The sequence below is a fragment of the Helianthus annuus genome, chromosome 11 (genome assembly GCF_002127325.2).
Source record: "Helianthus annuus cultivar XRQ/B chromosome 11, HanXRQr2.0-SUNRISE, whole genome shotgun sequence".
Taxonomy (NCBI): domain Eukaryota; kingdom Viridiplantae; phylum Streptophyta; class Magnoliopsida; order Asterales; family Asteraceae; genus Helianthus; species Helianthus annuus.
Genome location: NC_035443.2, coordinates 75,315,372 through 75,328,557, shown reverse-complemented (window position 1 = coordinate 75,328,557; position 13,186 = coordinate 75,315,372). Strand labels below are relative to the sequence as shown.

Here is a 13,186-nt window from a genome sequence, read left to right as displayed (position 1 = left end):
CCGAACCCGAATAACCCAAACCTGAATAACCCGAACTTTAAAATGGGTTGGTTATCGGGTCAAAATTTCCCAGAGAAAAACTCGAACAACCCGACCTGAAAAACCCAAAACCCGAAGAAAAAACCCAATGAACACCCCTACTCGTGATGGCCATGACGCGTGAAAAGTTGCAGAATGTGAGAAAAATTATTGGGTGTGATAAGTAATGGGCATCTACTAAAATTCATCGATAGTGATGAAACCAAATTTAATGACGTGTGACAGAAGATACTTAGGTGTGGTGAGTGATGTAAAGTAGAGCACCCTAGATAACACATTATTGGTCGAGGATGAATGATAAACAATTGATTGTTTGCTTTGACCGGTGCTGTCACCAGCGGCAGTTCCATCATGAATTTGTTACTCCATCAGCGATTTTGAAACAACTTCTTCGAATCCAAGGTAACCATCTCATCTCATCTTTATGTTTTGTGATTTCATTTCAAAAATCTCTGCGATTGATTTCTCATTGGCATATATATATCTCATGAATTAAGCAGGCAGGTGACTGTTAATTTGATTTTGTTTACATGCGCTAATTAAATCTACTTCAGACAGTTAGTCATTTGGTTGAGGATATAATAACCTAACTGATTTAAGAGTTGTTTAGTTACACACACTTAAAAACTGTCTAATTTTGATGACTTCAAGTTTGCAAATGATCAGTGTTTTTAAAGTGGTAAAATTTTGATGATCAGCAAAAGAGTCTACCAACTAAAACAGAATTTACGGAATAAACCGTAAACCCGAAAGCTTAAAACTATATCTTAGTACTTTTGTAGTTGTTTTCATTCATAATTTTAAAGTTTCCTTAAATCTTTTTTCTAGGGAGTATGGACATTGTTTCAAGTAGCCTAACGGCTATATCCTTGTTATGGACTCCACTTGAGGCATGTTGCTTTTATTCAAGAAAATTGGAGACGAGAGTAACGACATTGAGTTCTAAAATGGAAGAACTAACTAGTAAAGAAAATGATTTAAAAGCTGAAATAAATCGTGGTATGGTGAACCAACAAAAGAATTTAAGAAGTGAGATACAGTTGTGGCTCAAAAACGTTGACAAGCTTGTAGCTGAAGTTAAGCAGATCGAGACAGAAATCGAGAAACATACGAAAGGATGTTTCCCTAACTACCTTTCCCGTTACAAATTAGGTAAAATGATGGTGAAGAGAATTAATGATATGAACCTGCTTCAAGATAAAGGCGTATTTCCGAACGGGCTGTTTATTGATTCTTCTCAAGATTCCGGGAGAATCCTACCCACAAGTGGATTAGTGGGTGATAAAACTTTTAACAGAGTTTCAAAGGCGATCTGGAAGCTGTTGACTGATACGAATACCAGTATGATCGGTGTTCATGGAATGGGGGGTGTTGGCAAGACGTCTATAATGATGCATATTTATAACCAACCAGCTAATCGATTGCAAGATTTTTGATCGGGTCATTTGGGTGAATGTTTCAAGAACTTTTAACGTAGAGAAATTGCAGCTAGATATTGCAGATGCAACAAATTTAGAGCTCTCAAAAGATGAAAATGTGATATGGAGATCAACGCGGCTGCTCGAGCATTTGCAAGGAAAAAAGTTTGTTCTCATCTTAGACGACATGTGGCACAAGTTTTCCTTAGAAGAGGTAGGTATCCCACATCCGAGTATAGACAACGGTTGCAAGTTTGTATTTGTAACTCGCCTTATGGAAGTTTGTCGTGGAATGGAAACTCAAAGGGAAGTCAAAGTCGATCTGTTGACCAAGAATGAAGCATGGGATCTATTCACAACCAAATCAGGTCCAATTCAGAGTGATGAAATAGAACCCATTGCAAAGGCAGTGTGTGAAAACTGTGGTGGATTGCCACTTGCAATTATCACAGTGGGTCGGGCCATGAGGAAAGTTAAAGATATAAGATTATGGAAGAATGCACTCGAAGAATTACAAACCTCAAGGGCTGACATTATTGGCATGGAAGAAGATGTGTTTGCCCGACTTAAATTCAGCTATCTTCACTTAAAAGATGACCATATCAAAGCTTGCTTTCTGTATTGTGCTTTGTACCCCGAGGACCATAAAATTGATGCTGCAGAACTTATAGAGTACTGGATGGCAGAAGAATTGATAACTGAAATCGGAGATCGAGAAAAAGAAATCAACAAAGGGTACACAGTGCTTGAAATGCTTGCTCGAAGACGTTGGGTCGGATTACGTCAAGATGCATGATTTAGTTAGGGATATGGCTATCCGGATCGCTAGGGAGGGCCCGAGGTTGATGAATAAATCTGCATTGAAATTAAACCAATTGGCAAGAGAATGGATCGAAAATGTTGAGTGGGTTTCTGTGATGGATAACGGTATTAGTATTGTACCTGATTATCCAAACTGCCAGAAACTGTCTACTTTGCTTCTTCAGAGGAACCCACTTTCTCAAAACATTCCTGATTCGTTCTTTATGCAGATGCCGCGTCTTAAAGTACTTGACCTCTCTAAAACCGGCATCAAGTCATTACCAGAGTCGGTTTCAACTTTATGTAGCCTTCGTGCACTCCTTTTAAGCTTTAGTGAGTTGAAGGAGATTCCTTCATTAACCATGCTTAAAGATCTGAGAGTGTTGGACTTGTCACATAGTCGTTTGAAAAAGCTACCAAGCGATATAGGCGAGTTGACAAATCTAAGGCGTTTGGATTTATCATACACCGAGAAACTGAAGACGTTCCCGTATCACGTTCTCCAAAAGCTTTCTTGTCTGGAGAACTTTTCGATGTTTAGAAGCAAATGGAGATGGTCATCAGTTAGCGGAGTTGGATTTGATCAAATTTCAAGTTTAACCAGCCTTGGCCTTTCGTTCGAGGACCGAACCAGTTTCATAGAGTATGTGAGATCTAAGCAGTGGCAAGATTTGCAAAGTTACCATCTTGGTATAGGTCAGCTATCCATTTTTCTACCTATTTCGAAAGGAATGCGTAGCATTGAAATTCAAGATTATGACCTTTTTCGGCAAGACGCGGTAATCGAGCTTCCAAACAACATCCAGCAGTTGGCCCTGCACAGTTGCCATGATATTACATTTCTATCAAAACCATCTGACACAACCGACTTGGAAAATCTACGACAGTGTTACCTCTCAAACTGCAGTGGTATGGAATTTATAACAACTTGTGGTAACCGTTTTCCAAGTCTAGAGCTGCTAGTCCTGCGAAAGCTGCCCATATTAAAGGCCATATGTAACGGTATCGCATCAAGTCAGATTTTCACAAAGCTAAAGAGTCTTAAAATCCATAGCTGCAATAGCATGAAGTATTTGTTTTCATCGGGTATGTTGGAAGACTTTCAAAACCTTGAAGAGATTGAAGTGTGGAACTCCAGCTTGATCCAAGAGATGGTAGAAGACAACAGCGGACTCGTTTCTACTGTTTCACTTCCAAAGCTCCGTCGTTTGTCGTTATCCTCATTACCAGAAATGAAATGCATCACAAAAGGGGTTCTGATTTGTGATTCCCTTGAAACAGTTGAGATATGGGATTGTGAGAAATTGAGGGCTCTTCCGTTCTCCGTTAGCCACTTGCCATCAACTCTTGAGCGCATTAAGGGAAACAGAAGTTGGTGGGATGGGTTGGAATGGGATGAACCTAATTGCAAGAATCTTCTTCAACCATTTTTTGACCAAGGCACATGAAATTTCCCTAGTAGAATTTGTGATGAGAAGGCGAATCTTAGTTTTGGATCAGTTAGGCTCCTGCAAAGGACTTATGTAAGTCAAAACTTTGATATTTCTGAACCTACTATATATATGGATTATCGTGCTTATTATACACACACATTTGATTTACTCCTACATGATAACTATAGTTATTTCTTGTGGTGGTGCATGAGAACGCTTGTAGAGATCCATGCGTAGGCTTCTTGTTTTGAGATCCAAGCTGCACGCGTTTCTGCTCCCTTCGCTTGCATGGGCATATTAGATTGCCATGCATGTTTTGTTAGGTAATGCCCATTTATTTAAGTTCTTTTTACCGACGAAAACAATGATTTTGAAGCTGAAAGACAACCTACTGCTATCTAGAGCAACTTGGTGCTAATAAATTAGTCAAAGACTTAAGAGACATTTTAGTGCTAAAGATACAAGTTGCTGCTGAAACCCAAGTAAGTTGCTACTGAGACATGCGCGATGTAGTCATTACTGTCAATGAGGAAGTTACCGCGTTAAAGAGAAAAGCATACGCTATTGTGGGAATTCATTCGATGAAGGTTTACTTGTCTTTGTTTATCTATATTGTTATCTTTGTTGTAATTATCTTTAGAGAATCATAACTATATTATAGCTTGAGAAACTGTATCAAGTCTAAACTGTAAGTGTAACATTCCTTCTGATTATCAATTGAATTGGGTATTTTTGAGATTCTTATTGCTTTTCCCGCAAAGACACACCCGAAAGCATGGTCACTAGCCCATCCATCCCACTGATTCAATTCTAAAACCACTGCAGGAGATCTACTCCAGTCCCATCTTAACACTGTAGTCCCGTTTTCAACCGAAATCAAACATTTTTTTGCTTTTTCCAGCTTGAAAATATTAGGGAACCGAGATTTCAGGGGCTCATTACACACCCAAGGATCCAACCAAAATCTAATACCCTCACCCTTAAAAAGGTTCAGAAAATGAATTCTGGATATGTTCAGTGGCGGAGCCACACTTTGAACGGTGTCGTCCGACACCATTGAATTTTGTGTAGCAAATACAACGTATAATAGGAAAAATTCGAGTGACACCATTGTTTTTTTACGAGCGACACCATTGTCTTTTTACAAACGACACCATTGTTTTGTTGTCTTCTAAAAGAATTACATAATAAACAAATTTATATTTCAAAAATTAAGCCCAGTTACTTGAATTTAATTAGTATACTTTAAATCAATAAAGGTCTATGCTTAATTTGTATTTTTTTTCTAATCCAGTAAGCATTATAGCCCCATGTCTAGTTGGTTTTGTTTCAGTTGTTTAACCTAACAGGATGTTGTTTGATGATCATTTTAATGATACGTGCACTTGTTTGTTATAATGAAAAAGAGGTTTTTTTAGCCATTGAAAACATAATGAATCGTTTACAAAACATGAAAACGCGTACAGAGCAACTATTAAATGCATTTTTTACATATTTCAAATGACTTTGTAATTTTATTATGTGTTTTTATTCAATGACATTGTACTTTTACTGTGATATTTGCTTTTATTAATGTGATTTGACCCGACTAGATCCGAACCGATCCAAAAGTTCGACTCCGGGTTACTATAAACCAAGGTATCCACAAAAAAAAAAGACACCATAAGAAAAAATTTCTGGCTCCGCCACTGGATATGTTCACTTTATCTAATAAAATAACCAAATTATTCCAAACGCCAGGGAGCGATTTGTTTACTGGAACGACATTCCAACATCGTTTTGTGTTATGCAGCTCATGAATGATAGCTTTCTAGAGACTCTTCGACTCCGTTCTGTACCTCCATAGCCATTTCGAAAGAAGGGCGATATCGGTATCTTTTAATTTAGCTAACCTATCACGTTAGACTATAACTAGGATTCCTATTAATTAATTACATAATAATTATCTTACACACTCCTAACATAACACGTATAGGATATTAGAAAATTATCCACTAATTAATTCCTAAACTTGAGCTGATCATTATCTCTAACCGCCTCCACGCATTGAAGCCATGAGTACGATTAGGAATTCCCAACACACATGACCATTCGTTTACTTAATTATTTTGAAAATTGTTAAAAACTAGTTGGATATTTCGCGCTACGCAACGGGTATTCGGTCGGGTCGGTGTCAGTTTGATTTGTTTTGTAACTGAAACTCGCTATAACAACCGAAAAAAAAAACCCAAAAAATATAAAGTCATGATTTAGACAAAAGGATATCGATTATTCTTTATATATTTTTCATGAATATAAACTTTAATCTTAGATAAACCATAAAACAAATACACATAACAACAACAACAACAACAATAATATTTGTAACAATAATGATAATAACAATAGTAACAATATAGTAAGAATAAAACTTATAAGTAACAACAATATATAAAACAATAAAACTAATTATATTATAAGTATAACTATAAGTAGAAAAAATAGTAACAGAAAATCACTCTTGTACAATAACCCCTATCTACAGCAAAGAAACAAATAAAAGGGAAAAAAAGGCATAAACCATGTTAGTATTGTTCGGAAATTTCAACCCATTAGCCCATTCGGGTTTTAACCAAAACCGTAACCGAATTTATATTCGGTTCAGTTAGACCATGTGTAGTGGTTTGAGCAATAATGCCCCCACTCTTGGGCGTTTTGCGACACGTGACAGTCCAGTCAGCATGGGGGCATTATTGGGGGTTATTGCAAAAGTGGCGTAGTGGTAATATTCCATTTCCAAATCCCGCCCCCCAAAAAAACTCCCAGCGACTTGACGCCACTGCTCATGACCTCGTGGCTTTTTTTTACCGGAAAAACCAAAATTCCGGTTGGACCGACCCATATTACGTCAGAATTCCAATATAGAACTAGTATGGTTTATTTATTTATTTATTTTGTTTTATGTGACGATTAGGAGAAAATATAGATGTGTAAGGGTTTAATCTTTTTATATTTTTTTTTGATTTTTTTGTTATTCTAGACTTGTAGTTAAATGATTTTGTTGTTTTATTTATAGCTTTGTTTGTTTAAATGATTAGTTTCAAGTAATCAACATTTAATATTAGGCTTGAATGTTTAAAAATATAATTGAAAGTTATGAGCTATGGTTGAACATGATTGTTTATTTTGTTTAAGTGTTTAGTGTTGTTTTATGAACTTATGGAGCAAATTATATGTGTTAGGAACAATGAGTAAGAATGTAATGAACTTATGGCGTGTTTAGTATCTTTAGATGATATTTTGGATATATTTCAAAAAAAAAAAAAAAACATGTAGGGCACAATTTTAAATACGTTTGTAATTTGTAATGACGTTTGACCTCTTTTTGATGATTTATAAATTTTAGTTTGATGTTCTTTTGTCTTACATGATCCGACTCGACCCGCTATAAACCGATATTTTTATACAGCTAGGGGCCTAAAATATTTGAAAATATTCCGCACCCCCAGGAAAAATTCATGGGTCCGCCACTGGAGTCAGGTAGATTAGATTGTAGAGAGCGAATATTTATTTTTAATATTTAGGGTAAAATGAACAAAATACTCTCCAATGGGGTACACATTTAACCATAAAAAGTAACTGAGTTAGGGCTAAAGGACATGACGTGCAAGAGTTTGCAAACATTGAGTACGTTTTTTGTATTTTTTGAAGACAAATGACACAATTTGTAATCTACGTCAACATATTGACGATTTTTGTAATTTACTCTTCTTTTTTAGGTGATAAAGCAATCTACCACCAATCGTCTAACATTTTAGCCTTATCTTTCAATTGCTTCGGTAATAGAAGTTGCTATTTAAGTAAAAAGAAAAATTATTTGGACATTCTAACGTGTAGTTTTTTCCTAACAAAATAACGGGTGTTGGCCAATCTGAGGGTAGCCCATTTGGTAAAGGATCATGGCTCTTAAAAAGAGATCCTAGGTTCAAATCTAGGCAAGGAGTAAGCGCTATCATTAAAAAAAGAAACGTGTATTACTATACCAAACGAGTATGATAAGTGCGCAAAAAATAAAAATAAAAAACAAAAGAGAAAGAGGGTTGGTAATTGCTTACTACATATATGCGAATAAGGATTGAGATTTCCGTTAAAAAGGCTAAAAGGGAACATTTGGGGAGGAAAGAAAGGGTCATGGACGAGGCTCGAACGCGCAACCTTCATATCTTGTCAAGTGTATAAATTTTTCCAAAAAAGTTGCTAAATTCATCCAAAATGACTAACACTCTAACAAAACTAACTTAATAGAGGGGTAATTTAGCCATTCTTTTAATTTATTTAATTTACCCAAATCATGTCCCCTCAGCACGGAACCCACATGCTAATGCAATGCCAAATAGGATGATCAAGTTCTTGGTTCGGAAGCTCTAAAAAGGATGAGAAAAACGAGCAGTGTCCTTGTAAATGGTCACTCAATCATTGGAACCACAAAAGATACACTTTAAGGACCGCTTCTGTAGCCTGTTCAATGGTCCAATTAGCCGCAAACAAAAGCTTGCTGCATCGAATCTCGTTTGGTTGACAGTGTGCAACCCTGCCACGTCAGCTTTTGGGTATGCCATGTCATGCAATAGACCTACATCTGTTACATATGTCCTCATGGAATCTTCCATAAAGCCTGATTTCCATTTGTAACAAGACGTTGATCATCCTATTTGGCACTGCATTAGAATAGTCGACAATTTTTCTTATTTGACCCGTTAAAGATGAAAAAATAAAGAGTAAAACGGCATTTTACTCAAAAATAAATAATAAATAAATGATGACTCGAATCGGCCCTTTTACGTGTTGTTAACTTGTACATTGTAGGCTCCTTATGAAACAAGGCACCATATGGCTGTGGCGGATCTAGGATTCCGACCAAGGGGTAACGTGTTATAAATAAGTCGTAACGAAATCGAAAAAACGTCAAATTTTTCCAAAATTTACACTAATTTTTCCAAATTTTTTCCGACCAAGGGGTAGCGGGGGTTACCCCTACCAAAGAGGTAGGTCCGCCCCTGCCATATGGAACACTGCACGAAAGCGCTCTGCAACGCTCATGTCACCACCGGTTTCAAGATCGGGAGAGACATCTCCCAGCCCAAATGCTACGTCCGATCAGCTCGAAACCCGCTCCGTGACCTTGGCGGAAAACCCGCTTCTAAGCGGAATATTTTAGCAAGTTTTGCATTTGCCCGAAAGGGTACGAAGTGAACAGCCCACGGGTCGTTGAGGCGATATTTTACGAGTGCATGCCCGTAATTATTTCGGACAATTCGTCCCTTCGTTTTTCGAGGTGTTAAACTGGGATTCGTTACAGCTGCGTTACAGCTGATCATACAACTGATCATATAACCCAAATTAAAAATAATTAAAAGAATAACTAAATTACGCCTCTATCAAGTTAGTTTTGTTTGAGTGTTAGTCATTTTGGATGGATTTAGCAACTTTTTTGAAACCTTAGTGGTTCCTACGAGAAAAAAACTTTTTTTGGATGGATCTAGCAAATGTCAACAAACGTCAGGGACGATTTTAGCAATTTACTCAATCATAAAAGTATAAAGCGTTAAAGACCCGCATCGTTTCAACCGTATTCTTTCGTCCCGTACCATTTGACCTGAACCGTATCGACCCAAATTGTTGCGACCAGCACCATTTCGACCCGCACCGTTTGATCTGAACCGCTTTGACCCGCACCATTTCGATCCAAACCATTTCGCCTCAAACCGTTTCGACCTGATCCATTTCGACCAGAACTGTTTCGAAACGGTACAACCCGCACCGTTTCGACCTAGATGCATTTTGACACGTACCGTTTTGACTTGTATGGTTTCCGCCTGCACTGTTTCAACACACACTGTTTCTACACGCATTGTCTTGACCCAAACCGTTTCGACTCATATCGTTCGACCTGAACCGTTTCGACCCGCATTGTTTCAACCATGGTTGTAAAACAAGGTCTCCAAGGCCGAGTACTCCCCGAGTAATCGCTACAAGGTAGGCTGCCGAGGCGACTTTCTTCAACTCCGACTAATTACTCGGAATCGATCAAATGCGGCCAACATCGGCCAAAATCGGATCTAATAGGTCAACTTGGGCCAATTTTAACTTAAAATAAAATAAAACACAATTTCTATTCCTATCATACTAAAGAATGAATATCAATTTCACGTATTTTGTTATAAATATTAGTAAATTTATGTTATTTGAAACATATTTAATTTCCGAAAACTAATTTCTTCATAATTTGGCATGTCCGAGTACTCCCCGTGTACTCTCCGCCTAGGCCGAGTACTCTCAACTCCCTGGTCGACCGACTAGGGAGCGCCTAGCGACTTTTGCAACCATGGTTTCACACGATATGTATTACTGTATTGGGATTCCCAAGAGAAAAAGTTTTACTTTTGTCTTTTGTATTCTTTCACAGTAGCCATTTGTTTTAATTCATTGTTAGTATAATGACATAATTCGATAAATGTATTAATTTATTATATTGATTAATTGGATTCTAGTTTTAGTTTAATAGTTTTAAATTTAGGCTTAAATTCATCTAAATTTGTTGATGTTTAGCCTTAAATTGGGTGTGTTTAGCCCTAAATTTGGTGTAGTATTATTATTGATTGTTAAACTTACTATTGGGAAATTATTAATTGTTAGACATAGATGAATAATTGTCAATGATTTTGAATTTTGATTTGATTTTTAGACATCATGCCTCCTAAACAAGCATCCGATGCTCAAAAACGTAAAAAGAGAAAACTAGATGAAGCAATGAAAAAGTCTCAAGCTGGTGCTTTGTTGAAGTTTATGCATAAGTCGTCTGATAAAGAGCAACAACATGTTGAAGAGCAAGAACATGTGGATGTGGAAGTAGAACTTGAAGAGATGGAAGAGCAAGAACATGTTGAAGAGCAAAATGATGTGGAAGAGCAAGATGATGTGGAAGTAGAACCTGAAGAGGGGGATGAGCATGTCGAGGCTAATATAAATAAAGAGTATGTTAAGGATATATTTGATCCAAGAATGTGGTAAGGACTTAATTCTGACGAAATTAAACTTTTGGTCGAGAAAGGTCCTAAAAGAGATAATAATATAGTATTTGGTCCATACGATACAAACAATAGACGATTTTCCGCCGCATTATATAAAAGAACTTTATCAAATTTAGAGAAGTGTGATCGATCATGGCTAGTAAATTCGAAAGAGGTAGACAAGTTATTTTGTTTCTGTTGTAAAGTGTTTAGAAATGGGCTCCAGAAAGGTAACTTGGATGGGGAAGGTTACAGAGATTGGCACCATGCCACCGGTAGTATCAAAAAACTCGAAGTTTCTTTAGATCATCTCGTTAAGATGAAAAAGTGGCTTGATATGTGTAAAAGATTGAAATTGAATGAAACAATTGATAAACTTCAATACGAGCAATTCAAGAAAGAAACAGATTATTGGAAACAAGTCCTTTTGAGAATCATTGCTTTAGTGAAGGTTTTTGCTAAACAAAATTTAGCATTTCGTGGAAATTAGGAAAAGTTGTATGAAAAAGGTAATGGTAAATTGTTTTCTTTTAGTTCCATCAAATACTTATTCGTATTTAATTGTTATAACTGAGTTCACTTATTATTTGTTGATTGTATTTAATAGGTAATGGAAATTTCTTGAGTCTCGTTGAAATGTTGGAAGAGTTTGATCCGATTATCAAAGAGCATGTGCGGCGGATCACTAGTGAAAATATTCATGTGCATTATCTTGGACACAAGATCCAAAATGAGATAATAGTTATGCTTGCTGATGAAATTAAAAAAGAACTCATCAAGAATATAAAAGAAGCAAAGTACTACTCAATCATACTAGATTGTACTCCTGATTCAAGTCACCAAGAACAAATGACTATAATAGTGAGGTATGTAAAGTTCTCATCTAATTCTATTATTGTTGAGGAGTCATTTTTGGGGTTTTTAAATGCTAATGATACCACTGGGAAAGGACTATTTGATGTTACTTATGCGGAGTTACAATATCTTGGTCTTGAAATTGATGACATGCGTGGCAAAGGCTATGACAATGGGGCAAATATGAAAGGGTCACACCAAGGAGTCCAAACGAGATTTTTAAGAGAAAATCCAAGAGCATTTTACACTCCTTGTGGTAGCCATTCACTTTACCTTACATTATGTGATATGACTTATAGTTGTGTTAAAGGAAAGTGTTTTTTTGGACACGTCCAACGGATTTATACTATTTTTGCAAATTCTATCAATCGTTGGCAAATTTTGAAAGATAATGTGAAAAACTGAAGTCTAAAGTCATTGTCTCAAACTTGTTGGGAAAGTCGTTTTGAGAGTGTTAAGGCAATCAAATTGCAACTTGATGATGTGCGGGAAGCTTTGCTTGAAGTTGGTGAGACAAATAGTGATGCTGCAATTGTAGAGGAAGCATTAGCTTTAGCAGAAAATCAACTTAGTGGATTTGATTTTTTGGTATCAACTGTCATTTGGCATGAAATGTTAAACCGGGTGAATATTGTGAGCAAAAAATTACAAGCAAAGGATATGCATCTTGAAATTGCTATTCAAGAAATAAACAATTTGATTGAGTACTATAAGGATTATAGAGAAACAGGTTTTCCTAAAGCGATTGATGAAGCTACAAAGATTGCTAGTGAAATGGAAATTGATCCCATATTTAAAGAAAAACGTAAGATTAAAAGAAAAAAAAGAAAAGATGAGACTTCTAGTAGCGAAGAAATTGCATTTACAGTAGAAGAGAATTTCAGAGTAAACTTTTTCTTATATATTGTGGATCAAGCTATTGCTTCTTTAGAGAAAAGTTTTGAACAATTTAAATGGTACGAGGGTTTATTTGGTTTTTTTGTTTCCACGTACGTTGAGGATTATTAAAGATGAAGATCTTAAGTCGTCTTGTCAACGTGTTGAAAGTGCACTCAAGTTTAAAGAAAAATCGGATATTGATGGCGAGGCACTTTATACAGAGCTTAATTTATTTCGTGAAACACTAACCAAGAAATTTAGCAGTAGATCTTTTGGAGCATATGAAAGAAGACGGTTATTCCCCATACGCATGCATTGCATATAGAATATTGTTGACTATTCCAGTCACTGTGGCATCTGCAGAAAGAAGTTTTTCGAAATTGAAGTTATTGAAATCTTACATACGATCTTCAATGTCCCAAGAAAGACTTAGTGGGTTGGCGATGATTGCTATCGAGAACGAAGTCTTAGATGATATAAACTGTGAAGAGTTGATTCACCATTTTGCTATCAAGAATTGTCACACCCCGATTTCCACGTGTCTCACCGGTGGGCCCGGTGGGGGATTACCGTGACGTAGTTGGCAACATTATAGTCAAACCACACAATATATATGAATGCACAGCGGAAGCATAAAGATAAATATATTTCAACATTTAGTGTAATATCAAAGTATCACCATTGTTGAATAAAATCCACAGGGGATCAATAA

At 36.5% G+C, this 13,186-nt stretch overlaps 2 protein-coding genes and 1 pseudogene across 4 annotated transcripts; all 3 read left to right on the top strand.

Annotated features, from left to right (window-relative positions):
- Positions 1–287: 287 nt before the first annotated feature.
- On the top strand, positions 288–4,433 carry LOC110920075 (putative disease resistance protein At3g15700). Of its 3 annotated transcripts, none has more exons than XR_004871736.1 (3): positions 288–441; positions 868–3,781; positions 3,880–4,433. XR_004871736.1 is itself a non-coding variant. In XM_035979434.1 (2 exons), exons 1-2 carry the CDS (start codon positions 330–332, stop codon positions 1,473–1,475), a joined length of 720 nt encoding a protein of 239 aa, XP_035835327.1. In that variant the 5' UTR covers positions 288–329; the 3' UTR covers positions 1,476–4,433. The 3 variants fall into 3 exon arrangements, 1 of the variants encoding a protein (XP_035835327.1); XR_004871737.1 differs by having other exon boundaries at positions 3,915–4,431; XM_035979434.1 differs by having other exon boundaries at positions 868–4,433.
- LOC118479297 lies at positions 1,508–4,433 on the top strand (annotated as a pseudogene).
- A 6,460-nt stretch (positions 4,434–10,893) lies between these two features.
- On the top strand, positions 10,894–12,603 carry LOC110894534. Its single transcript, XM_022141758.1, has 3 exons — positions 10,894–10,915; positions 11,348–11,786; positions 12,003–12,603. The coding sequence occupies exons 1-3, from the start codon at positions 10,894–10,896 to the stop codon at positions 12,601–12,603; spliced, it is 1,062 nt and encodes a 353-aa protein (XP_021997450.1).
- Positions 12,604–13,186: the final 583 nt, after the last annotated feature.